The sequence below is a fragment of the Molothrus aeneus genome, chromosome 8 (genome assembly GCF_037042795.1).
Source record: "Molothrus aeneus isolate 106 chromosome 8, BPBGC_Maene_1.0, whole genome shotgun sequence".
Lineage (NCBI taxonomy): Eukaryota > Metazoa > Chordata > Aves > Passeriformes > Icteridae > Molothrus > Molothrus aeneus.
The window spans coordinates 15,876,935-15,904,185 of record NC_089653.1 but is presented as its reverse complement, the minus strand read 5'-3'; the positions used below and the strand labels follow the sequence as shown (position 1 = coordinate 15,904,185).

The window sequence follows — 27,251 nt, the reverse complement described above, 5'->3', positions numbered from 1 at the left end:
CACAGCTGCAACTAATATCCCAAATGCAGCCTACTCACAATGTTTTCTATGCTTGTAAGTGCATATAAAAATTAGTAACAAAGTGCTTTATTATCTAAAAACATACAGGATAAAAACAAGAAGTGGCTCAGCAGAGATAAAACTTCTGATTTAAATTATTGCTATCGTGCTAACATTTGCCTCACAGTCCTTTGAGAAGTCAGGCTTTGCATGAATATTTTGTATTGTGAAATCAATGAAGACACCAAGTTCTTTTTCCAAGATGAAGAGATAGAATCCCTATTTTAAATAGGGAATAAAAGCATTGACATTTCAAGAACAGTACAGTTTGTACTTCTAAGATGAGATGTGAGCAGTATGAATTATGACTCTGATATTAAGTAGTTCTGGTCTATCTACTACTCTCCCCTCAAGAGCAACTTCAATTTCCATCTCCACTGAAATTAAAAAGAAGACTGAATTAGAAGCATGTTTCTTCTCCAATTCAGTTCTCTTTAAAACAGAAAAGGGGAGTTAAAAATGTCTTGGACAGAGGACAAGGAACTATGTATAACTATAGCAAAGTCAGCAATACTGTAGCACAAAAAACAAACACTTGAGATTTAAAATAGAAACTGCATGCCTGGATTTTAGCAGGGAGCCCTTTTCTTTCCTTGTGTAATGGACAGGGACAGGAATAAAAACCCCACAAAACAAGGTGTGTATTCAATCTAATTTGTTGCCTAACCACAGAAATTAGAGAAAGCTTTAAGCAGTGAAACTCCTTAAGAGTCAAAAACCTCCTAAGCTTCCAAAACTGAGTAAAGAAAACAGTTTAAAGGGTGATCCTTTCTATCAATTTATATATTTCCACTGGAGTCTTACATCTGCAATGCAACTGCATTTTGACAAAGTGCTTCCCAGAATAAGTGTCCGAGCCCCATCTTCCCTGTGGATGTACCACAGCTGTCACTTCTACATCACACAGCCTGTTTTCTTCTCAGGTAGTATCTTCTGTCTCCTACTTCTTAATTATTAATTGCTTAAGCTCCAATCATCACCCCCTCCTTATTTCTGCTGTGTTAAATTGGGCAATTTTCTGTTTTATGCAAATATCTTTAATGATGTAAGAATGCTGATCACTATCCAAAACAACTAACTGGGGATTTTGTGAGCACCCTATAATTTTATTTGCACATGTGCAATGAATAACCTTTTTAGAGGCCCAAACAGTAACATTTCAGCCTTAATTTTTTTTAGTTTCTTTTTCATTGAGGTGAGGAGTGTGCCTTCCTCAGCCCTGGTGCATCTCTGGGGCCCAGGGTCTACGTCATGTTTAGTTTGCAGTTTGATGTTTATGTCCCTTCACATGAAATTCACATTTACTGGAACAACAGGGTTGGATATTGAAGTAGCTGCAGCTGAATGGACCATGTAATTAGGCATGGATTCGCCTGTTGGCAAGCTCCCAAGGAACGTGTGACAGCAAGTAACTTTCCTAGCTGTCTGCTAGGGGTATCCAATAATGCCCAAAATAATCTCTTTTAATCCACAGAAATATAGGAGGGTCACAGTCCTGGGGCACAGGCAGCACACCCCCTTCACAGTGTGAATGTCACCATAGAGAAACATGTTTTACTAGTTTTGTCCAGGAGAAGGTAAATTTCCAAACAGAAGAGTGAAATAAACATATTTCTCTAAATATTAGTGAAACCGGATACTTCAACTGTATACAAATGATTTCTTTTTCTTCACATCAGGAAACCCAGAATTCACAATTATTTTTCCACAGTTTCAGCTGTAACAGATCACTGTTTTTTTCATTGAAGGAAATTTTCCACAGGAAATTCACAACTAGGTTTGTCTAGTATGCCCCAAACACAGACCAAAAGAGCAGCAGATGAGCAGTTAGCTCATGACCAGCTCACAAAAGAAAATGTCTTCTTTAGCTGCAGAATTTTATCCTGAGCTCTGACCTTTAAAGAATGCGATGCCTCATTTCTGCAATTCGGAAATTAAAATTTCAGCATATCACCCCCTGGTGGTTGCCGAGAGCGAATATAAGCAGCGAAACACCTGGCCGCGGCTTTCGGGGTCAGGCAGGCTGAGCCCTCCTGCCCGTGTTCAGGGGTGGGGCTGCACCTGTCCCCAAAACACAGGGAAGGACAAAGGCCAGGACGCACAAGTGCCACGAGGCAGCGAGAGCCCAGCCTGCTTACCTGCCTGAGGAACCTTCTGGAAGCCCCCAACTGCTTCTCATCTGCCTGAGGAACCTTCCGGAAGCCCCCAGGCTCTGCTCACCTGCCTGAGGAACTTTCTGGAACCCCCCAGGTCCTGCTCACCTGCCTGAGGAACCTTCCGGAAGCCCCCAGCCCCTGCTCACCTGCCTGAGGAACTTTCCGGAAGCCCCCACTTGCTGCTCACCTGCCTGAGGAACTTTCTGGAAGCCCCCAGGCTCTGCTCACCTGCCTGAGGAACTTTCTGGAAGCCCCCAGGCCCTGCTCACCTGCCTGAGGAACCTTCCGGAAGCCCCCAGCCCCTGCTCACCTGCCTGAGGAACTTTCCGGAAGCCCCCACTTGCTGCTCACCTGCCTGAGGAACTTTCTGGAAGCCCCCAGGCCCTGCTCACCTGCCTGAGGAACCTTCTGGAAGCCCCCAGCCTCCGCAGGGTCGCAGTGAGCCTGAGCCCTGAGGGCTGTGGGCAGCACCTGGCACTGGGCCAGCCACCCCTGCCTGGGCACAGCCCCTCCCTCAGGCCAGGCTGGGGCCTTGGCGCTCCCTTCAGGGCCACACCTGAGGCGCTCCACAGCCCCATGTCCGCACTCACAGCCTGGAATCCCAGAGAAACTCCAAGGGGAGCCATCCAGGATGGGTTTTGTGAGCAGAGGTGCCATCACCAGGGGAGGTCCCCCAGGGCTCGGGAGGCAGCACAAGCTATGGGGTAACAGCCCCCCAGCTCCCAGAGTTGTACCCAGGGCAGAGGCAGCTATAAACCAACCTCAATTCTACATGTGGCACGTTCAATCCATCTCTCCTGATGGGTTATTGGGCTCCATCCCTCCCCACGGAGCTGCTCACTGTGCGAATGGAAGGGAGGGCTGAGGGTGGGCTCCTCCTGCCCTCCCATCTGCCGCAGGAAGCTGGGAGCCAGAGAGGTGCCAGAGTGCCCAGGATGCGCTGCCCTGGGTTAAACCCGGCTGGAAATAAAGCACCAGACAGCTGCTCACTCCCCCTCACCCCGCTGGGATGGGGAGGAGAATCAGAGTAAAACTCTAGGCTGTGATAAGAACAGTTTAATCATTGAGAACAAAGTAAAATACAGAAATGACAAGAAATTATTGTAATTATGGTAATAAAAAGGAAACAAACAAGTAATGCACAATTCAGCTGCTCACCACCCACTGACCAGTGCTAGAACCCCCCTTCCCAAACCCAGCCTGGCCCCACTGCTGGGTAACTCCCCCAGGAGTGATATTCTCCAGTGCAGAATATCCCCTTGGCCAGTTCAGGTCATCCATCCCAGCTACACTCCCTCCCAGTGCCTTTTGTGCACCTTCTAACTGGTAGAGCATTACACAAAAAAAACCCCATAAAAACAAACAAACAAAAAAAGAGTAAAAATTTACTGACTTCGGATAAATACAACTTAGCAAAACCCAAAACATCGGTGTATTATCAACACCATTCTCATTCCAAATTCAAAACACAGCATTGTAACAGCCAGAAAGAGGAAATTAACTCCATCCCAGCTGAAAGCAGGGCACAGGCTAGCTGTGAGCTCTCACCTCATGTAGGGGTCTGGCCATTGCCTCAGGGAAACATGAGTGTCCTCATTTTCCAGCCTGGCCTAGAAGGAGGATTGCAGAGACATTTAAGCTCAGAGCTCAAACACAGCAAGCCTTTGGGGATTGGGGTCAGGGAGAGCTGGTAAACACTTGACTCAATCCCATTTGTGAATTAAACTAAAGCATGGGCTTAGCAGCCATTCTGCAGGTTTAATGAAGCTTCAGCTTGTGCAGCCTGCCTTTCATTAACTTGGACAGACTTCCTGGAGTGCTCCGGGGTGGGGAACGTGAAAGGACACTTGGTCCAAATCGTTCGAGAGGCCTCTGGCCAAGCACAAACCACCGTGTTCTGCCTGCCAAGCTGTGCCTCAGCCCCTCCTGGCTGGAGGCACGCCAGGAATACTGCTTCCCACCCCTGGATACAGAGAAAGTACAGCTGTAGCTGCACAGGGATTGCCAGCCTCATGGTGCTTCCAGTGAAAACCAGGCATAGCTCCTGAAAACACACAAAGTATTATATTTTTTTAAAGCCTGTCTGAAACTTGGGCTGTCTCAATAACTTTTTTACAAAAACAAAGCATGTTCTCTACATTGTACTAATTTTTAAAAGCTTGGAACTTGGTACTTGTGAGAGTAGCATTTCCACTGCCAAGAATATTTGACTCTCATAGGACAGAGATAGCCAAATCTAAAAAAGCACATGGAGCAAAGATTTTGAGAAGATTTACCCAGTTATTTGACAGGCAGAGGAATTGCCTCATTTTGCCTTCTATTTTAATAACATGTGCTCTTCTCGCTTGCCTGGATTGAACAGGCTGATCTCACCAGCAAGCTATTTTTCCACTCAAGCATCTGCCCAGACAGCTTGGAGCAAGACCAAAATGCCAGGCTGGGTTCTTTTATTGTAGGAGCAGTAATTGAGATCCCAGATGTTGCTGCTCAACACCTGTACCTTATTTTTGTCAGGCACTGCTGCAACTGAAGCTGGAATGTGACACAGCAGAATGGCAGCAGCCCTTGGTGCATGCTGCTGATGAGACAGTGGCCTGCTGGTGGCCTGTAGCCCTGTGTCAGTTCTGTCACTGCTGGGGACAGCCCACATGCCTTGTTCTGAGGCCTCAGCACAGAGTCACGCCCTGCCTGCTTTGGCAGAACATTTGCTGACCTACCTGCAAGTTTTCTTTGGGCTTTGCTGTGACAGCATTTTTTCTTCTGACCACACGGTCATGGATGACTTGGTTTTACTTGTGCTTACCCTTGTATGGTACCAGTGTAGTTGTGCTCAGGCAGGACTGACAGGTCATTGTTCTGTGCAGAAGATACAACCAACATAAATGGTGTCACATGGAGAAAACACAGACCTGGAGTGGTGGCAGAGGCCTTGAGAGGAGGAGGCACAGGATGCAGAGGGGAGTAGTACAGGAATAAGATGACAAAAAATGAGGGATGGGCTTGCCACTGGAAGCCCCATAGCTACAAACAAACCAACCATTGTTTTCCATTAGAAACACAGACCTAGAGTCAAACAAAACCACCTTTTCATGCACAAGAGAACAAAGAACATGTTTCCACCATATGCAAGATACATTAGCAAATTTGGATATCATGTGGGTTGCAAACCAGTGATGAAGCAGCAAGGTGTGAAGGTTTGTTGGCAAACATAAAAAGACCCCAAGTGGGTCCTGGAGTGAGAAAGATGCAGTCATCATCACATCCCTGCCAGCCAAAAGAATTCATGTGCAGGTGACCAGCCTTAGCACCCCTACCACCACACTGAAGGCAGCAACATGAGGACCCTGAGAAGTGGCAGGGTGAGTGCAACACCAGGAAAGGGGCAAGAAGGTGGAACTATCATAAGAGACATAGCTGTATTGTTGTTTTTCAAAAAAATTGTTATTATTATTGCAACTCTTTCTGCATAGAAGTATCTTTTTCTGTAATAATTAGGTCTGGACTAATTATGATTCTTAAAGTTACGATTTCCACCATAATAACAATAAATTCTTGGCTTTTTAATATAAATATATAAAATATGTTTTCTGTTTCTTGATTAACAAGATTTTGAGGGTAACAAGCTTTAGAACTACCCAGAGTTACAGATGCAGGATTTAAGGTCCTTGTGTGTGGAGGAGATCCCAGACTATGGGTCACTTTAAAAAGAATAGTAGTAGTAAGAACAGAATTTAGCAAGATTTAAAAGTTGTCATGGCAATGTACTCTTACATGTAAATCAGTGTATGAATTTATTCATATTATACTAAGAGCTACCACTGCTTAAGGATTTTTCTCTCCTTTGTAGGAAAGATTGCAAGCATTGCAATTATTTTCTCTATTGTTTCTAGAAGTGTATATTTCTTATTGGCAGAATAGCAGATTATTTGTTGAATTTAACTTAAGACATTTATACATTTCTTTGGGAGAGTCTCCATCTTGTTGTAAACCAACAGTCCCTGCCTCCCGCCTCCTAAGGATTTGTATTTATATCCTGAACAAACTTGCTCTTCTGTGATGTTAGAAAGTGTGCCTGTAACTCACACCATTGTTTAGCCTTCCTACAGGGAAGGGGGCTGGAAAAAAATCAGAGGTTTTTAGAAACATTTCTACTAATTGCATAGAATAAAGGTTAAATTAATGAAATACATGACATCGTGATGAACTTCCACAGGAACAAGGTTTCAGACACACGGAATCTATGGCAAAGCTTACTAAAACCAGCACTCCTTAATGATTAACCCAGAGCTGGCTGTGGAGCACAGCAGCACACACTTCTGTCAGCAGCCCCTGGAATTTGAGGCACTTTCATGAGCAATTTAGAAGCCTGACCTTCCTAACCGTGCCAGGGTCCTGCCACATCCTTGGATGGACTCGGAACAAGCGGCGTGTGGCAGTGCAGGGGTTGAGCTCAGAGGTGACACATCTGGGGACGTGAACTGCTGTTGTCAGCGTTGGGAGTGGCCCGAGCCCGCTCCAGGCGGCTGCTCCGGCTGCCCCTCGCTGAGCCCCGGGGCTGCACATCCATCTCACATCCCTCCCTGCCCCGGGAGAGCAGCACTGAGCAAAGAGCTCAGCTCCCCGAAGGCACGCGTGGGGCACCCAGGGGTGGCTAGGGAGGGTTCTCACCTGCCTGGATTTGTGACACCTGCACTGCTCCAGGGGACACTGACCACTGCAGTGAGGCCAGCTCCAGCCGGGGTCAAAGTGGGAGCAAGGTTTGCTGCCAAGGCATGTCTGTCTGTCTGTCTGTGGCATTTGTTTAGTATCTTTGGAAATACAATCTGAATGTAGTAGATTATTCAGAGGGGACTTGGATTATTTTTGAAAAGAATACAAATTATTTATACAAGGGGTAATAGGCATGTGGAGGCTGGGAGAAGGCAGACAGGTGAAGGGAAATTAGAGCTAGAAAAAAAGCAGGAAGGGGATAAACAGGCATATGGTGAGCTCTGGAAAATACATGCCAAAAATATGGAAGAAATGGGAAAAGACCCATGCTACCACCCAAGCAGTGGAAACCCTCTCCATGCCCCATGGAGGGAGGCAGGGCCTGGCCAGTCTGCCTCCAGGATTGTCAGCCCGGGACGTGACTCTTTAAGCCCAGCTAATCCTGAAGCAGTGTCTGGGACACTGCTGGGTAACTGAGGAATTAGGCTGCAATAAAGCTGCTTGTGCTGCATGTGCACACTGCAGAACACACATGGCACTGCCACCAAGGAATGGCACAGCCAGGGGGGCCTGGGGCAAAATCTGAAAGGAGAGAGGAGCTCTGGCCGAAACCAGAGAGAGCTGACACTGCTCCCTCATGCGTTGCTGTGCACTTGAGGTGCCTGGCTGCAAAGGCTACTGTTCAGCAGCAAAGCACTCTAAGCAAACTGTTCCCAGGATTGTGGGGCAGCAAGTCCCACAGATTAACTCTGTGCTGTATTAAAGTGTACTTCCTTTTGCTTATTTCAAATTCTGTTACCTGGTAATTGCACTGGGCTCCCTGTTACAAGAACAAAGGAGAGCAGTGGGAGAAGCAGTCATTTTCTCTTCACATTTTCCACATCTTAGTTGTTTTTTTGTTGTTAATTGTTGCCAGTCATATATCTCCAATCATTATTTCTTCTTCAAACTTAAGAATTGTGGACTAATTAATCTCTTCTGGCTATTCCACATTGCTGATGAATCAGGGTATAAAGCAGAAAACAAAATAGTATCTGCCTCTTGCTATTTCCTAAAATCCATGCTGAGTTCTGAACAAGGCAACATCAGGGATGCATCCTGTGATACAAAGATGGTTCTTGTTTTCTTCTATTTGTTTCCTAATTACACCTAATGTTACAAATGTCACTCTGCCCTCTGTTGGAGTTGAATTGTTAGACTTACCCCCGCAGGCAACAGTTAATGTGCAGTTTAACCTGCTGTGGTACAGAGCTATTTTTCCTCCCGTTAATTACTTACCAGTGACAAGTTCATTGGGCTTCCAATCAGGCCGTCACTGCCGACAACCCGTGCAGCTCTGGGCACTCAGATTTGTATCTGACCACAGTCAGCCAAAACCGCAGAGTGCCCGCGTTTCCCACCTCTCCCAGCCAGCCCCTCCTCCTGTCAGGGCAGTCCTGAACCCAACCAACAGCCTGTGCTAACTCAGCAGGGCCCTCCTTTCCTGCAGGGATGAGACTGCTATTTCTGCTCAGCCCTTCTCTTGTAAACCCTTGGAGTGAAGGGTATCAGTCCAATAGAAGACGTCTTCCTCTCTCCAAAACTTAGGGGCTTGAGGAAGCTTTAGTGAAAACTCTGGCTCTTTTGTTGGGTTTGTTTTTTTGTTTGTAGGCTTTTCGTTTTCCTTTCCTCTTTTCTTAACTTGACAAGTACATCTTACTTATTTTTTCTCTAGGGGAGAAGCCTAGCCCTGGTGTGGATTACCAAGAGAGGCTGTGCAATCACCATCATGATGAATAGAGAATGATGTAGAGAAATTCCTTAGGCACGTACCACAATTTCCAATTGCATTCAATCAAGAAAGTAAAGCAGCTTCCAAGGGAAGGCACCTGGTAGCTGAGTGCCAGAGTTTTTTGGACAATTTTATGAGAGATAGAGTTTGCAGATGTTACACTGTGCACTGCCAAACCTTGAGCAGGACACTGACCTCAGCTTATCCTGCCAAGTTCTCAATGCTATAAGAAGTTGCTTCTGGTTCAGCAGTGTATGGAATCTCCAAGGCACCTGCTTGTAGGTGCTATGCTTTGCAACCTAATCCTAGACAGCATGCAGTACTCCTGGAGTATGATCTGGGAAGCACAACACTCATGGACTAATTGCTCACCCATCTGGAGACCCTCAGAGCCTTCAGCATCACCTGGCTCTTCCAAGAAATACTTAAAGCTTCAGAACAAGGAGTGCTGTGTAACCACAATCCAGGCCCAGTTGTTGATCCAGCTTCAGATATCCTAACTCGCATGGTGGTTGTTCTTCATCCCATCAGACCTCTGTGTGTCTGACTTCATCTCCAGGGAAAGTTTGTTAACCAAGGGTATTTATTTTCCTTCCCCACTGCTGGTTTCAGGCAGATGACAACTTTTTAGGATGCTATCACTGAAACACCATTGTCTTTTACAAGTCTGAATCTTTAAAATTCTTAATTTATCTCCGGGACATCAAAAATTCCATAAGCTCCTGAAATAATTAGACATTTATTGGTGTTGTGTAAACTTCATCAATTAAAACAGCAACTACAATGTACTGAAGATTCCTGCTCCTTTCAGATATCCTTGTCTTGCATCTGCCTAAAATGCTGTTTGAAAGGAAGATGACCTCTATCGCTTGAAGAGATTTGGCAAGTCAAACCACACACTGACAAAGTCTAAGTAGAATCTCACATATGACAGTAGTTAGTGAAATCTGGGCTCACACAAACTCCTTCTGGCCTTTGACTCTGTAATTTCTGGAATCTTCATGCATGTGTTTTCTTCCTTAGACCTAGGAAAGTGTATTGCAACGGTGCCATGTGCTGCTCTCATTGGATGAGATAAAATGGCTCAGCACCCAGGTGGGTTTTGAAATCAGCCTGGGAAAAATGGGGGAGTTCTGGTGTCAGCAAGATCTGGTGCAGAAACAGCCTCAGCAGGTGCCCTCCCCCATCCCAGTTCAGACTCCTTTGTGAACAGCCAGAGCTGTTTGTGAACAGCCCAAGCTGAGACAGCCGCTCCCAGTGACCTGAGCAAAGCCTTGGGCACACGTCAGCCCCAGCCATGGGTTTGGCACTGAGCCCCTGCTCCCTGGGTCTCACTGACACAAGAGCACTCTGGGTCCTGCTGAGAACTCAGCATTTGCTGAGGTTTTCTCACAGAAGAAGGTACTGGTCTCAGCTTTAAAGACCATCACCACAATGCAGGACTGACTGAGCTCGGCAGGCTTTGAATTGAGCATTTTGAAAATGGTGACCAGGTAAAATCCACAGAGAAGGGTGGGATTGTGTAGACATCTGTGGAAAGCTCCTGACAGAGGAATATTCCCTGTACCCAAGGTTCCAACAGACACCAGTGGTTCAAGAGCTGCTTCACTTGGTCCCAGGTAGCAAAGTTCAGAAACCAAAGCACATAGATCCTGTGGCATTCTCAGATTTAAAAAAAGCTGAAGCTGTATCATGTATCAAACAGCACAAAGTCACAAACCAGTTCTCCTGAGAATTTCTGAAGGCTAATCACAAGTATTGCATAAAATTAACATACAGTTCATCTTTGTATAAACCTCTTAACATTGTATAACAACACCTGGATAGATGCGTACTTGTCTCTTCTTGTGAGGAGCATCAAAGTTTAGTTCTCGCAACACAATAATTTTAGGTTTGGGTTTGTTTTTTTTTACAGTCCTAGATGGGATGTATAATAGACTAACAAATCATTCTAGATTACTGGTTTCCCCAGTAATTTCAATTTATAGTCTACATGGATACTTAAATGACATGAAGTCCTGTATGTTTGCTTTTGTCTCACATTTGAAATTATAATTGAATAACCATTAGAACCGACATTAAATAAGAGGGAACTTGTATTATTATCTGGACTAAAATAGCTACAAATTTGTTTTCACAAAAGCCTCAGTAAGGCTCTCACTGTAATCTAAGGTATCACAAAACCCCCATTGTTTTGCAATATGAAGGTCCATTCTGAACCGGGATATTTCAGATGCATGAATATACTCAGCACACAAATTGCAATCAGATTTTTCCACTAAAAAGAATTTCCTTATTAAAAATTTATAGACAGGTTTTAAAAATAGTTAGGGGAGACTACAAACAATAATTGTATCACTTCTATTTAATTTACCATGTTCAATTTCTGCTGTCAAAGTATAATTTCATAATAGCACTTCAACCTAGATATTTTTAATTCGGGTAAGATAGCTTTAAAATTCCTTGTCAAATGAAGACAAAAATTTAAAATATGAGCCAGCAAAATGACACCAGATGTTACACAGCAGTTTTATATAACACATTACTGAACTGCTTTTTAAGGCTTAGTAACCTGAACATCAAGCTTTTGAACCCAAATCCATGCCTTTGCACAGAGCTGTGACACAAAGTGATCTTACTCCAAGACTTGCTCATGGTTTGTACTTCAATTCAGACTATAAATTTAACACTAGATCAGAAAACAAGTTGGCCTGGGTATTTTAAAACTTTTTGCCCCAGAAATGCTTTCAAGAGACACGTTTGGGTAAGAGGCCAACAAAACATCCATGAACAAAACCCCACAGTTCCACAACTTCAACATCATTCCCAGAGGTAAGGTGTTTGCAAGGCTCCTGAATTAGGTATCATTTGACAAAATTAACTCCTTCCTTCCCTTTCTCACTTCAAACTTTTGCAGTAATGCCTTTCCCCTTGGTTTGCATGCCTTATGTACTGGAAACAGCAAGAAACAAAATAACTGTTGTTCTAGGACATAATCACAGGGTCAGCTTTACAGCTGGAATGACATCATTCCATCCACTTTACACCCCAGGTTAACAATCTTCCTCCCAACCTTTAAAAAACTAAATGCAGAGACACAACTAAATCTTCTGTTATAATACAGAAGATATAAAGGATTCCTACACTAAGCAGTGTATCTAATACAATTCCTGCTATTTTTTCTATTACTCTAAGCAGAGTCTCCTTTTAGATACCATCTGATTGTACTCTGCAGAAGTTCAATGAACTTGCCTTTAAGTAACTTTGGTCCACCTCAGACCAGAATCCTGGAAATAGGTACTACTACCTGCACAACTCTTCATTTTTTACCAATGTGGCTTTGCACACATGGAGACAAAGTCTTTGGCATTTACCTCTCCAAAGTGATGAACTGAAGTTGCAGGTCAAGAGATGTGGAGATACGGTCTGAAGACAGTAGGTGATGGATGTGACATGTCTGGCTCTGTCAGGCTCTGTCCAGAGCAGCTTCCTTTCCTCCCAGCAAGGCTTCCTTCCTCCCAGCAAGGCTCCTCAGAGCTCCTTACAATCCTCCGGGCTCCTTACAGCCCCCAGGGCTCCTTGCAGCCCCCTGTGCATCACCAGAGTGCTGCTGTCTCACACAGATATCTCCTACTGAGCGTGGCTACTTGGGGCACAACCCGCAGCTGCAAATTCAGTTCAGTTTGCACAACTGGAATAAAGATCCTGTGGCATTAGCAAACAAATCAACCTTGGGTAAGGACTCGTTGCAGTTGCATTATTTATCATGGTTTCATTTTTATTTACAGGAAGACTATCTGAACCTACTGATGCTGCAAACATCTTCATAAATTACAATCCCTTAGGGGATCTTTAGGGCAAGTAAAAAAGATTATGTATGAAAGGCTTCTGTTCCACACAGCTGAAAGAAGCTAGTAGTGTCCTTTTTCCAAAGACAAATTAACATATTATACAGAGGAAGAGAAGCAGCAGTATCAAAAATTGCAGTGGCCTGGTTTTGAAAACACTTGACTAGTGGAATTCAGGGTAAATTCCAATCTCATTATCTTCAAAAACCCAATTAACAGGCCATCCAATAAGGGCAGGCTTGATGCAGAAGAATGGCAGTTACCTAAATCCTCTTTATCTTTTGAAGTCAAATTCATATTTTTGGTTTTCCATGCCTTTTAAACTAGAAAAGTATCACATTCATGCAAAGAAACTTTACTGGAAAAGATATGTGGGCTTGCCTGGTTATAGCCCCAGCTAACCAAGTATACTCTGGCTTCTGCTTAGTGATGCCCAGAAAAGAAATATGAGACAAATCAGTGCCATAGGCATCAGACCACATCATTTTCTCCTATGCAAACCAAGCACTTCAAAACAGATTGAAAAGGAAATAATTTATGAGAAAGGCTTTGACTCCCAAATCTTCTGTAGAAGCTTCACAATTATCCTGTTAATCTGAAAATGCTGATGTCACCCCTAAGCATTCCACACAATGCTTCCATTACGTAACTACTGGCAAACAAGAGGAAATACTCTTACCAGAATTTTTTAAAACATTTGCTTACATAAAAAGCTGCATTTGGCTCTTACAGCACCACACATTATTAACACACTGTTCCATGTTTCAAGCTCCAGTACCACTCCCTTACAGCACAGAAAAGCTTACATTATGCTGCTGCTTTTTCTAAGTGGCAATGAGATGACACATCACATTCAACTCGTGTTACAGTTCATGAATTATTGCATATTGTACCCATAGCTACTTGTACAAATTAAGGAAAAATCCATGGGAAAAAATCCATCCTGAAATTAAAGCATCATTCACGTTAATCAAGAAACAGAGCAACATTCATGGCAATTTCCTCCCTTTTCACTTAACACCCCCCATGATGTGAAAAGTCCCACCATAAGAACTGTACCATTTTCCCTACGCTCTATCACATTTATGTTATTCTGATTACAGCTCTCCAGAGTTGTTACTGAAAGATCAACTTGTGCAGAGAACTCCAAAATGCATGAAGAGACACCATACATCATATCCAGAAAATTTCCAGCTTTCCAGCCGTGGCTGGTTTGACTGACCACAGCCTCAGGTCCAGGAACTGAATTTTTTTGTCCCAACACACAGGTGAAAAGCAAAGCACTACGTTCAGAATGCTCCTTTATCATTTTTTCATCCTTTTTTGTTTTCACATTTTTTCTTTTAGCAATTTACCTGACACTGCCTTCTTTCTGCAATCACTCCGAGGAGTGTTTTATTGCATGTTAAAAGACAAGATATGTATTGAAAGTAGCAATTTTATTTGAGTTAAAATTATTTACAAAAACCCAAAGACATACTTCATGAAACTGGTACAAACTATTTTTCCTGCCGTTGGCTTTTGCTCCAAAGATCACAGCTGAGAAATACTGTATAAAATAAAAATAGGATTGGATTCAGAAAAGTACTCTACTGTTCTAATTTCCAATTGAGAGTATTTACACAAATATTTACAATGGAAAAAAATGTTACTTTAAAACTTTAATTTGCAAGTTGACCTCAAGTACCCTTTAATGCAGAGTTATTTGAGGGTCTAACACACAAAAATGCACTGCAGTTCACAGGGTGATTTCTCCCCCCACCCTCAAAAAAAAAAAATCTGCATTTGTCAGTGCTTGACAATTAGTTACATTTAAAAAAAACCTGTTAAACACTGAGGTAAATCAATTCCCAAACAATTACCAGTGTAACAAAGAAAGGTAGTTGTCCCTGCTTTCCCCTATCATCATATTTGCTTCTTCTTTTCTCTTGCCATCTCCCCACATGAAACTACATAACCAATTTGAAATCTCATTATAGATGTGAAAATCTCTAAAATCCAAAAACTAGATGGGCCAAATATTTAATAATTTTCTCCTGATGCAGATCATTTACATATACTTTTTCCCTCTCTCAATACTGTTTTGGTTTTTTTTGAAGAAGGGGAACACAACCTCAAAAACTTTTCTAAGTTACACTGATACACTAAGTTTTAGAAGGTGATGAGAGAAAATGAAAAAAAAAAAATGACCAACGTAAGATATTTGCCGTTAATCAGTTACTTCCTTACAGAATTCCCAACAATCTGCATTATCAAAAATAGGAAGACATAGAAGGCAGCCACTGTATGTAAAAAATTTACAGCTGGCACTGATACAAAAGCACAAGTTCTTAACTTTATACACGGAGATAACACAAGATCTAAAAGCAGGTTAGATTTCCTGTTATTTCCCCCTCATTATACATAGAACTAATATTTTTATGGCTTCAAGTTTTACAAATTCAATGGAGTAACATGATGTAAGTACCTATACAGGTATTTAAAAATGTCAATGAAGCAGATCGCAGAACAGTCTGCAAATATTCAAGACCACCTTAATAAAAATACTTAATAATCAATTCTGTTGGTCTGAATAGTGAGTGCAAGAAAAAAATTGTTTAAAAAGTCATGTATTTTCTGGGATTCTTTGTTCCACTTAAGTCCTCAAACACAATGCTTTGCTGTGAACTAAACCTCAGACTGAACAACATCTTAGCTATATCAGCAGTTTAAGGCTTTGTGTTGTATGCATTTCAACTCTGTCATACTACAGAAGGATGAAAGAGAAAGATTATGTCAACTAGAAACAATAATCCCCATTGGTGTTTTAGCTTCTTTAAAATTATTCCCCCTAAAGCATCCAAATTCATTGTATTCAACATTATAAAACACACCTTGAGTTCTTCCTTGAAACAAATTAAAACAGCATTTCAAAGTTTTTGCTTATCGGAAGTGTAAACTACCCTGCGAGTGAGTGTTTTTTAAATCTTCTTTTTTTCTTTCTTTATTTCATTTGCATTTTAACAGGGCACAACTTTTTACAGTCACTATTCCTTTAGTGGATAACATACCCTCAATGGCTTTATGTGTTTATGGGTCTGCATGCTCTTAGAACTACAAAGCATTATGGTCTAGCAGGTTACAGTACGTGGGCCATGGGTGTTTTAGAACTGAGAAATAGTTCAACAACCTAATTTCAATCAAAACAGTATAAAAAATAAACTATCCAATCCTCGCCTCTTTGGATTCCAACAAATTTTAAATATAGACAGTAGTTAAAATCACAAAAGTATTTAAAAATTTATATTTTATGATTTTGGAATCATCTAGTAATAAAAAAAGCAGGAGCAAATTAAACTCAAATAGGAGCGGTGCTGCTGTCCACAACTTCTTTATTAGAACATTTGTTTGATACCTCAGTAGCTAAGCTGCCTTTGCACCTGGCTGGCATGAAACAGTGGCTCAACAGTAAACAGCAGTTGCACTATCAGCAGCAAGTTTTTCCCCTTGAAACTTGTCACGAACAAAGCAAGAAAAAAGATAGGGAGGGTAAACCCTGCCAAAAATATTTAAATACTGCACTGCATCATAAACAGCAAGGTTTCTTTATTTACTTTCCTCAGAACCTTTTTCCCCCTCATTTTTGATAGTTGCAGATTGATGTAGTAACTGTCTTTTAGAAAATGCTGAATGCATGGTTAAGAGACCAGGTAGCCTTAAAAATCCGAACACGAATGACACAGATGAATGCTCTTGGTATATCCTTCAAGGACTTCTTTCATGACTTCTTCTTTTGTCTAAGGGTAGCTCCAGCATTAGAGTGCCTGCAGCGGAAGTTAAGTATCTAGCAGTGTTCCAAGTATTCAATCACCCTAGAGATAGATTTCTGGCCTGTTGTTCCAACAGCACACTGGAAATGCAATAGAAAACACAAGTAACAAACAAGCATTTGTAGCACCTCCTTCAACTGTCTGAGAGCTATTCTATTTTCAGGATTTTACTATTTACAGTTATGCATCAGTGAAAGCAACTAGGTTCAGACAGCTAATTGAGAAACATCTTCCTGGCCAATCACAGTATAACGACAGACAAAATTATGACAGACAAATGGCCTTTCAGTATTAAAAAACAGAGTATCGTCCTGTGCTCTTATGAAGACACAAACTGAAAAATGTTAATGCTTCTCAAAAGGCATGAAATATTAACAGAAAACAAAACTGTAAAAATATCTACAAATATCAATTTGAAATATGCATTACTTACAGTAAGGTTCATAAAACTGAGAAATTTTTTGAGCATTTCAGTCATTATCGAGAAGTCCCCTTCAGGTAAGTACTCCCTCACAGTAGTCACATTGATCTAAGAAATAAAACAATCTTGTCTTATTTGGGAAACATTTTTCTGACACAGAACTATAATGAGCTGCATGTGAGATGCACTAAGACAAGTATATTCGCAGCATAAAGATGGTTTCTGCTGCCATCTTTATGATTTAAGTTTGTTTTAAGCAATACTCATATCTTCACTGTGTTTCTGTTTTTAGAAAACAATTGCTTAAATAAATTTTATTATTTAATAAAATTTTGTGTAAGGTTTGTGTAAGTTTTAAAAAAAATAAAAAACCCCCAAAAACCAGACTATCAGACGTTCCTAGGACCTACAAGATTATCAAGCCACCAGATCACTCCCCTGATAGGGAGAGGCTCTCCCTTTACAACTGTGAAGGGCTGAAAATTACTGATCTCACTGTCATTCTCACTCAGAACACTAAAACTGTTATGGACACTGATCAGTCCAAGGACACAGAACAGCACCTTAAAGGCCATTTCTGCACCATGGTAAATTCAGACAAGCCTGAAGGCAGGTCTGAACTCATTTGCATGTGAACACATTTTTGATAGGAGACTTGACTGAGTTCTCAGCTATTGGAGCTCCATATTTTTAACTTCAGCTTTCTATTCTATATTCCCAATCCGAGACAATTATTTTTGTAATAGGGACATACACAAGTTCATCTAATTTCAATGGAAGAAAAAACTAAAGCAGACTGATAAAGAATAAATAAGTCTGATGGTAACTTGCTCAGTAAAACTACGGAGAAGGAACAGGCTTAGCCAATTTTCCTCTGGCTTTCCAAAGCAAATTCTTTTGCTGGCTACAAGGAAGGGGAGAGAAGTAAAAGAGGTCAAATATTCAATTTCAACTATTTTTGATAAAAACGGTGATGTTCAAAAAATTTGTTTGGGCTGGAATAACTCTGGCAACTCTTCCCAAAGCTGTACGCACCAGTGTAGCTTCACCAACGTATTGCTCACACTGAAGCCCAATTTAATAAACCCCTTTCCATACAAATTATCACTTCATTAAACATTATACTGGACTTAAGATCAACTTATTCCCTTACTGGACTCTCCTGGCAGAGACAGCCTAGAAGCAATGCTGTGTATGAGGCCACAATGCAGTCTTCCATGTGCTTCCCAGCATGCTGAAGAGCTGTAAAAGAGACAACAGTCTATTGTATTCTCTAAGCAGCTGGTATCTTTTACTGCTGCAAATACAATCCCTCATTATCACTTTCCAGAATGCTTTTTCCTCCAACAAAACGAGCTTTTGGACTGAGATTTCAGAGATCAGGAAACACCACACTTACTGACTCAGCAGCACATTCTTGACAAGAAAAATGGTCTTCATTCAGTTTCAACTCATTCTGCTGCACAGTATTTTGTCATTTACCATTTCAATGTGCAAACTGTATGCTGAACACCCCTAACTACCAATCCAAATGTTTCATGTGATACCATATGCCTCTAAAACTTCCCCCAAAGTAGTTTATTGTATTAAGGATAACATTTTCTGCTGATGATTCAGCATTTTGGAGCTACAAAAAGGAGGAAGGATATAAAGCAAGCTTGGAGAGGGTAATATACCACACCTATTAACATAAGATGAAAACACTATTAAAAGTCATACACTGCATCTACTATTAGAAGATTAAACAAGAAGGAATGATGCTTCAGATCCATTTTCCAGAAACAAACTATCTAACAGGTCAGAGATATTTAAACTCCTGGAACAAACTACCAAAGATGGAGTACATCAATGCACTACACAGGCACTTCAGACACCACTGATCAAAGGAAAAGACAGACACAAAGTAGAGGGGGACAGAAGAAGCAAATAGGGAGAGGAGGGGAAAAAACCCCAACTCTTAAAGTAGCTTGAAGCAAGAACCTCGAGAAACAAAATTAAGGCAGGTAACTTGCAAGGACTGTTCCAGAAGAACGAGGTATCAGCCTAAAAGCCATCCTTTCCAGAATATTTTGTACATAAGAGTCCCAAAAAGGTCTGGGGATTTTTTCCTGTTTATTTTGGGCTTTTTGTTTGTTTGTTTGTTTTAAGAAACAGGTAATAGTTAAAAGAAGCATAACAGCTTCTACTTCTCATGTTTCAGATCTGAATGACTCCTACTTATGCAGCAGTTTCATCTGGGATACACTGAGGAAATCTCAGCCCAAGAGACTGGACGTAGAGAGGAAGCAGAGGACAAGGAGGGATTTTATGTGATCATACTGTTTCTGAGCTCATCACAGCCAGACAACGTACCTTTATTAAGATCAAGTTCTTCATCATCTTCCTCCTTCTTATCCTTCTCCTCAGTGCCATCTGACTTCTCTGTGGAGACCCACTGGATCTCCCCACTTGTCTCCTGCCATTCCCCACTCTTATCATGCTGAGCTGTGGGAGCTTCTTTAATCAGCTCGTCCGTCTGGCTCTCAGCCAGTTGTGCTGCTCGCTCACACTCCAGGAACAGCTGATGTGGGGAATTCCAGGAGAATTTCCATTAGAAATTAACCCCAAACACATTGACTTGATACTTTGATTTCCTGTTCACAATTTACCCTTTAATACAATTAGCCTTCAATACTTTTTTTAACAATAGGCTTTTCTTCCTTAAAGGAAAATATAATCTGGCCCAACAACAGCACTGTGCTCCACAGCAAGATCTCCCTGCCTGGTGCTGAACTGCCTGACAGGCTCCTCTTGGGCATCCCAAAAGTTTAATCACTTTCCTTCAGACATGGCAGGAAGAATAAAAGCTGCCATAATTTCCTGTCCATTTTTGTTCTCTACCAATTTTCCTTTTCTTTTTATGCTAACTATTCCCTCTTGGCTTTCTTAGAGCAAAAACATGAGGGAGTCATTTAAAATGACTTAGCAAAGAATGTGAATGAACCAGGAATCCCATATTAGACACTTATTTCTCATTAATTATTTCCTATACCATACAACCAGTTTTAAATATTGCTTTGCTTTTAAATATTGCTTTTAATATTTTTTAAATATTAAGATATTTAATATTATTATTTTCACTTATTTTTTTGTCTGCTACTGGACAGTTATTTCACAAAGTTAAATACAACTGCTAAAAGCTTCCATAAAATTAACTCAATTGAAACAAGATATCCATGGTTTCCTTTCAGTTTTTTCATTTTAGTTTGCATGGTGAAACTGATTTACCAAAATTATTGGTTGATTTCTTTTTTCTAATAATTTTTAAAAATTTCTTCATTTTATTGGTGGATTTCTTTTTGCTTACAGTCAATTTAAGAATGCTGTTTCACATCCATAATCATTACATCTGTATTTTATCGCTTTTTATAGAGGATGATCTTGTTTTTAATTTCAAGTTGCAAAGTCCCAAAAACATGGCACTTAAAAAAATTATGGAAGCAAAGTATGTAAGAGAAAATTAGCTTACAGCTGGTTTAAAACAAAAGTCAAAGTAAATGATCTAGGAACAATAAAACTATAAATAAATTATATAGGAACAAAAGAGTTTTAGTGGATGTCTGTAAAGCACTGTCTTTTCCAGGAAGCTGTTTCTGTAATGGACAGCACTGCAGAAGTCAGGGTCGTGAGCAGCAATCTTCCCCTACCCTGCTCCACTCCTCAAAATGCCAAACAGAAAACTGACACATTTTCACTGCTGAATTCTCCCTTCCTCCTGACAGTCTGATAATGAGAAATGGGAACTACTGCAGGACAAACACTCCTCACCTGCACTAAAGCCTGAACAGCATCAATCTGTCCAGTTATCTTCAGGCTTTCATCTCCTTCGCCCGTACACAAGGAGTCAAAAGAACACGATGTCTCCATATTGACAAGGCAGTGCCTGTTCCGGGCACTGTATTCCACAAGATTGATCAACAGACCCAATCCCTGCAAAATTGGAGAGTCAAAAAGGATTACACACATTGGAAAAAAGATGATTTAGCAAAAAAATATCTATTTAGATAAACATCTTTGTCTTTATCTTTCTGAGAATATACAACTTGTGAAACAGTCTGACAAACAGGGGGATCAGGATTTAAAGAAATACAAGCTAGAACAGAGATGCCTGTATAGGAGAACTTTTATGCAGGACTATCTATTTTTTCCAATTCTGAACATGAAAACATTTTTGGAGCTGAGAATTCCTTTACAGAGGTTAGGGATTCAGGTGTCCAACCCTGAGCTTATGTTCATAAGAGATCCTTCATATACACAATTTCACTGTTGCTATTAGGCCACTCTGACCCATTTTATATAAGCTGAGGTAAATCTGACAAAGCTTTTAACTCAAACAATGATATCAACCATATTTCCAAAACTGAAAATATGTTTGAAAATTATTAATTCACATACTTATTTAGCTAAATCTCTTTGTTCATCAAGCAGTGCACTTTTTCCCACCAAAGGGAAAAACCCTCAAACCCACCACATCCCTACAAAAACTTTAAGTACCTCATTTTAGGTGTATATATGGTCACTGAAAACTGTAGGGGGAAGTATTCCTTAATGAGGAGCCAGAGCAGCTCAATGCACAAGAAGGAGGCAAATCATTTTCTGTTGATATGAGAAGCACAAGAACTTACCAGCACACGAATATCAAATCTCTGTTCTTGAGGTAGGAACTTGGGAACCTGAAGCACACAATTCATCGCTGTGCCTATCAGACCATCTTGTTCACCTGTTTTTGTACTACCCCATTCTGCAAACAAAGAGTTCAGAGGCTCAATAGTGAAAACTATTTACAATAGTGAAAACTATTCACATTTATAATGGTAAGCAGCCTAATAAAAACCTTTTGGCTCTAATGACACACCAATCACTCTCAGCCCAAGTCCTCATCTGCAATTCTTCACCCAGCTTGCAAAGACAAATTACTGAGGGCTGTAAGCAAACATCTACCATGGATAACTGTTTTATAGCACTGGACTTGAAAAACCATCATCAATACAAAAATATATTTACACTAACGGTTTATTTGACACCTCAGCACAGAATATGCAAAATATTTGTTATCTTACCATTATCATTTGTCAGGTTGAGCAAGACCCCAATGATGGCCCTCATACAGTCTTCCACGGCTTTACCCACATGGTTAGTTACATTCTGGTGAGGCACAGACTTATTGTCTGGTAAACAGATACTGTCTTCAGCACGATTATATCGCTGGATTAACTCCTCACAATGCTGCAGTGCTCTGCAGGGAGATGGGGCAGAACAAAATTATCTTCACAACATACAGAGCACTCCACCTGTAGACTTGTTTCACAGGGAAAAAAACCTGAAACAGAACTTTACGCACAATTTTTCTGATACCCAGTCTGTAAGGACAGATAATAAACTTATAATCTGTAAAATCTTTTATAAGCTCCACTGAAAATTGTGTAAACAAAAACCTGGAAATCTTAGGGCATTATCAGCTTGGTATTACAAGAGCAAGTTAATTTTCCTTCCCAGCTTCATCACATGATCTTACAAAAGATATCTCCTGTTCCTACAAACCCAGCCTCTCGTATCCTCTCACACAACATGATTCTGACAGTGTTAGCAGAATGTTCTCTTGTTCTCTTCTCAGAACTACTTCCATTCAGTAAGAAATGACACATGACTCCCCAGCAGTAATATCCAAATCTTGTAACACTAATGGACCCCAGGCATGACTTTTACTGCATAACATTAGTTTCATGTTAAACCACCACACTGATTTCAGTTACAAACAAAACCAGAAATGTCAAAAACATTCACTGGTTTAATTAACTTATTAAATTGTGGTTTGCTTAATTTTAATTTAAAGAAATACTCCAAATATCTAACCTATAACCATGAAATCATGTTTCCAATGAGGTCTGCAGAGTCAAACTTCCAGCTTCATTTGTTCTGTTATGAAGAGCAATACAAGGGGCAGACAGGCTCTGCCAGCCAACTGAGACCTCACCCAGATTGATAAATGGGTTAGAGGTGTTTGTACAAGAACCTCTGCCAGGGAGAAATGTCAAGAACAAGATTCCACTATTTTAATTCTTAATTACACTGTCAATTCTGCTATGCTCCATTCCAGTAAACACTTAAGCATAACAAAAACACAATAAATAAATGTCACTTCACCATCTTCTGTGTTCCTTCTTAGTAGAGCAGGAGCTGAATCCACAGTCTGCAGCCTCTAAAGAGACCCAACAGTAGCAGCTCTACACATTGGGAGTACTGAGGTAGTTGCCCAAACCCCCACCTACATGAACTTTACTCAATGAAAAAGCAACAGTGGAAATTTTGGGGTTATTCACCCCTAGAATCTTCTTTCCTTTTTTACCCTATCATGTGAGGTATTTTGCAAAACTGGGGTTTTTGGGGATTTTTTCTTCAACTTACTTAGCCGAGGAGACTATGAGCTGAGAGTCTTTGTATGCTATCAGATAGCTCTGATTTTCTGGATTATGCACAGTTACCTAAAGAGAGAAGGAGAAAGTAGTATTAAAAGTAAGAGAGTTTTTCCCCCTGAAAAAGAAGCATTCCCTTTTACTATTACTATACTTGATTCAGTTCCACATTTCTTGGCTACTATCCAGTGTAAACTTTCACTTCTCATTTTTCAGTATTTCCTTGGAGTTTTCATCTCTAAATAACTGTGGCACTGAAGATAAACCATCTTCCCTGATAAAGTACAGAAACCATGCAGCAGAATGTTTTGCCACAGCAGAACCCTGAATCCACACTTGGGACTACAGTATCCAGGTGTGTATAGGGAACACAATCATATATATGGCATTTTAAGGACTTGACATCAAATCCACTTCTGAGAGCTTATTATGCATCCCACCATACCACACAAGGTTTTCCTTGATTCCCTTGACTGAAATTTGGAGTCAATTTTCAGAAGCAACAGAAGTTCTTTTCTTGGACTGCATGATTTGGCGTGTTTTGAATTTTGTCATCTCTCCCAAGTCTCTAGGGATCTTACTACATCACAAATACCCCTAAGTCCAAATCTGAATTTTCTAACACTAGACAAGGCTCTTCTACTCTTGTTTGGCAATTCCATCTATTGAATATCAAAGCAGAAAATGACTCTGAGGTTTTTTTCCTCACTGCTGAGAAGAAAGGTAAAGAGAATTTTTAAAACATCCTTCAACAATTGTTCATGTTTCTCAGTTTTTAGCTTGCATTTACATTATCTTTAAGTCTGTCCTTCTACTTTAGCGAAGAAAACAAGCGACCACTGTAACTATTTGCCCTCTAATTTGGGTTTAAGGTGTTGAGCAAGATTCATTGACCTGTACTCTGATCCCAAATGTTTGCTGATGTGTGGAGATGTGTTGCTAGAACATAACAAGGCTCTTCTGCTTTCTTAGGGTATCACAACAGAAACAGGATAACACCAGGAACAAACACCAAACTCAGTGAAGGCATTACAGAAAACACACACACACACACACACACACCATTCCTGTCAAGCAAACTCTACAAAAGTACCATGTATTTTGATTTTCTCACAAGTTCTCAAAGAAATATTTACCATCTGCATTTACCCACTCAACTGACGACAGGACTCGTTTGCCCTTCAGGACAATTTTCTCTTTCAGCACTTCCCCAGCTGATGGCTCAAAGTAGCAACTCTTAACATTGATTTACTGCTTCTAAGAAAATCCCACTTCTATAATGATCAGTTATTACTAGACACACATTGGAGAGTCAAAACTCATGCCTTGAAAACAACATCCATAAACAGCAGCTTTTTGTAGGAACTTAAGAAAAAGTATCACGTTATATTTAGTTATTTTTAACAAAAATAATCTTGGAATGCAGTACACACATACAGAATAGCAAATTAGGTTTTCAAACACCACAGAAACACTGATAAGCATCAGAAAGTTAGTACAGTCTATGAAAAAATAGAAATCAACCTTATAGAGCTATAAAGTGACTAGACACTGAAAGAAGGTAAACCAGACCTGCTTAAGAAGCAACTCTCAGAAATCTGCTCATACTCACACTTTCCAAGACCCGTAAACATCTCTCTGCACCCCATAAGGAAGCAACCAACTTCTCTTCATTTTCATCACTGCTTAGGTGATCCACACATTCTTTAACTAAACACAAAAAGAAGTTGTTTTCCCCCATAAGTAAAAGGTCTCCAAAAGCCAGGTGTACAAACTAACCAGCTACTCAAGAGTTATCAACCTTGTTTTACACTTTGCACACCTCTAATGGCAGGAATTAATAATCAAGACATGGTCAGCACTCCAAAACTTTTCATTTCTCCAAGTAAATGAAAAAAAAAAAAAAAAACCAAACCCTTACAACATTGTCTTGACAAGTTTTAGACTGCTGTTACAAATTACCTAACCATATATATTATTTTCTCCTGCTAATAACAGTGTCCAGCACACGATTATGTTCCTTAACTCTAAGGGAGTCTTTTAGAAGAGGAATGAGACAGGACAAGCACACATTTCCAAGACTTTACAAGTCCGAAATGATAACCTGAAACTGTGTTCAAATTTAATACTTCCACCTCTCCACTCCTTTCTTTGTTCTCCCACTCCTTATTCAAGACCAAGCTTTATTCAGGTCAAGAACTCATTTAGAAATGTCCCTTTTCCCAGCTAGGAGATTCTGATCAAAAACACACTAACGGAAGCATATCTTTGAACCCTACCCCCACCAAATTTTATCTTGAAGGGTTTACTTCCTTTGGTATATTTAGTTTAAAAATATCTGGTCTGAAAATAATGCTAGAAGACTATAAAGGAGATTCTACTCCAGAATAAGTGTGCTGTACAGAGATACGTAACAGCATTCTGTCCAAGCTTAAGCCATTTTTATTCTCATACGTTGTAATGCAATGCTCTACACAATCTGTTTAACATGAAAACTACTTTCAATCCCACCTGAAACAGATTAAGATCACTAATATTTCTCAGTTACTTGATATTGAATGTGTATTTTATTTTTAACACTGCTAAGAAAAATAAATAATATTTCTATTTTTAACCACAGTTAATGAACATTACAAAAAGCAAACATTTTATTACAATTCACTATTTTTTCATGCTGTCAAAGTAGTATCCCCACTATACCTTTATCTACAATATGATCCAGACCACCCAGAAGTCGCAGCTCTTCTTTAAACCAGTCCCCAGCTCGCTTAGAGGTGAGAGACAGTAACGTCTCCATTGCCAAATGCCCAGTCTGAAAGAGAGAGGTTCTGGAGTTAGTGCCATCATCAAATGCAGCTGCAGCCAATATACCAAGCCATACAAATATACGTCACAGGAAAACCACAAAAAACGAAAGTACAGACTCCGAGAACCACCACCAGAGGGAGCAAGAACAGACTGGAAAATATGCACATCTTAAAAAAATAACAATACTGATAAAAAAGATATTGGCATTTTCAAATTTTCTTTATTTTATTAATAGCTTAGAAAACCCAAGCAGACTCCTGTTATCTGTTTCTATTGTTATCAAAATAAACAAGGGGAGGAAGCAAATGGACAAATCAGCCAGGCATTAAAAAAAAAAAAATCAAGCAAATCCCGAGTGAACGCAGCTTATCAAACTCAGATACATGGGCTTTGCTGCTCACAGATCACATCTGCTTCCAGTGTAGGTATCTTGTGTTTTTAATTTCAAACCTACAGAATAAAGCAATTAAACTGAACAACTGCAGGAAACCTTATTCTATTTGCTGATATACTTTTTTGGAAAAAAGGAGGAACACATATATAAATTCAGCAATAGTAAAGCTAAGTTCACTCCCTGCAAATGGAAGTAGAACAGTACTCAACTCAACAGGCTTGAGCAAACACTTCATTGTCTCAGTATGAGCCCTCCCCCCACTCCCCAGCATCTCCAGCTGCTTTTCTTGCTTTCAAAATACTTCATTTCAAAGGAGGAAAAGAAAGCTGAAGATGAGATAAAGAAGAGTTAACACCCAAAGTTGTTTCTGGGTTGTAGAGGCAAGCCCTGCAGCACACTGTCACTATGAGCATGACAGTAACAGCATTGCTCCAGGGCAAATGGAAGAATCCTTGGGTCAGCAAGGGGTTGAGAGGATCAAGAGAGCACAAGTATCAGCAAATCTACAGTAGGTCAGTTAATTTCCTAAATACCTACACCACAAAAGCTCAAAGGCCACACAATATTTAAAACACAGTGATTTGTTTTCTGTCATAGGGCAGCAGGACTTCCAATAACCCTAAAAGAATATAATCTGATATTTGTACACACTTAATAAGGATACCAATTTTCTCCTTTTTTTTTTTAATAAAAGCAATGAAACCTTGTAACCCTTTTGCTTTTGACTAAAATAATCCATTACATGCAAATTTTTTGTCAATTCCTACAAAATTTTAACACCCAAGTCCCATGGTTGCCTTAACATTTCAGCCTTATGCTGAG

The 27,251-nt window shown here is 40.5% G+C and overlaps 1 protein-coding gene across 4 annotated transcripts in view; it reads right to left on the bottom strand.

Annotated features, from left to right (window-relative positions):
• Positions 1-13,965: 13,965 nt before the first annotated feature.
• The window catches only part of WAPL (WAPL cohesin release factor), a 134,700-nt gene continuing 121,414 nt past the window's right edge, over positions 13,966-27,251 (bottom strand). For all 4 annotated transcript variants that reach the window (XM_066554184.1, XM_066554185.1, XM_066554186.1 and 1 more), the window contains 10 exons: positions 25,928-26,039; positions 24,840-24,937; positions 23,220-23,296; positions 21,875-22,050; positions 21,440-21,555; positions 20,583-20,744; positions 19,128-19,335; positions 17,929-18,017; positions 16,788-16,883; positions 13,966-16,434 (listed from right to left, as the gene is read on the bottom strand). In XM_066554184.1, coding sequence (XP_066410281.1) covers positions 16,369-16,434; positions 16,788-16,883; positions 17,929-18,017; positions 19,128-19,335; positions 20,583-20,744; positions 21,440-21,555; positions 21,875-22,050; positions 23,220-23,296; positions 24,840-24,937; positions 25,928-26,039 — 1,200 coding nt within the window. In that variant the 3' untranslated portion in view covers positions 13,966-16,368. The remainder of the gene's footprint in view (positions 16,435-16,787; positions 16,884-17,928; positions 18,018-19,127; positions 19,336-20,582; positions 20,745-21,439; positions 21,556-21,874; positions 22,051-23,219; positions 23,297-24,839; positions 24,938-25,927; positions 26,040-27,251) is intronic.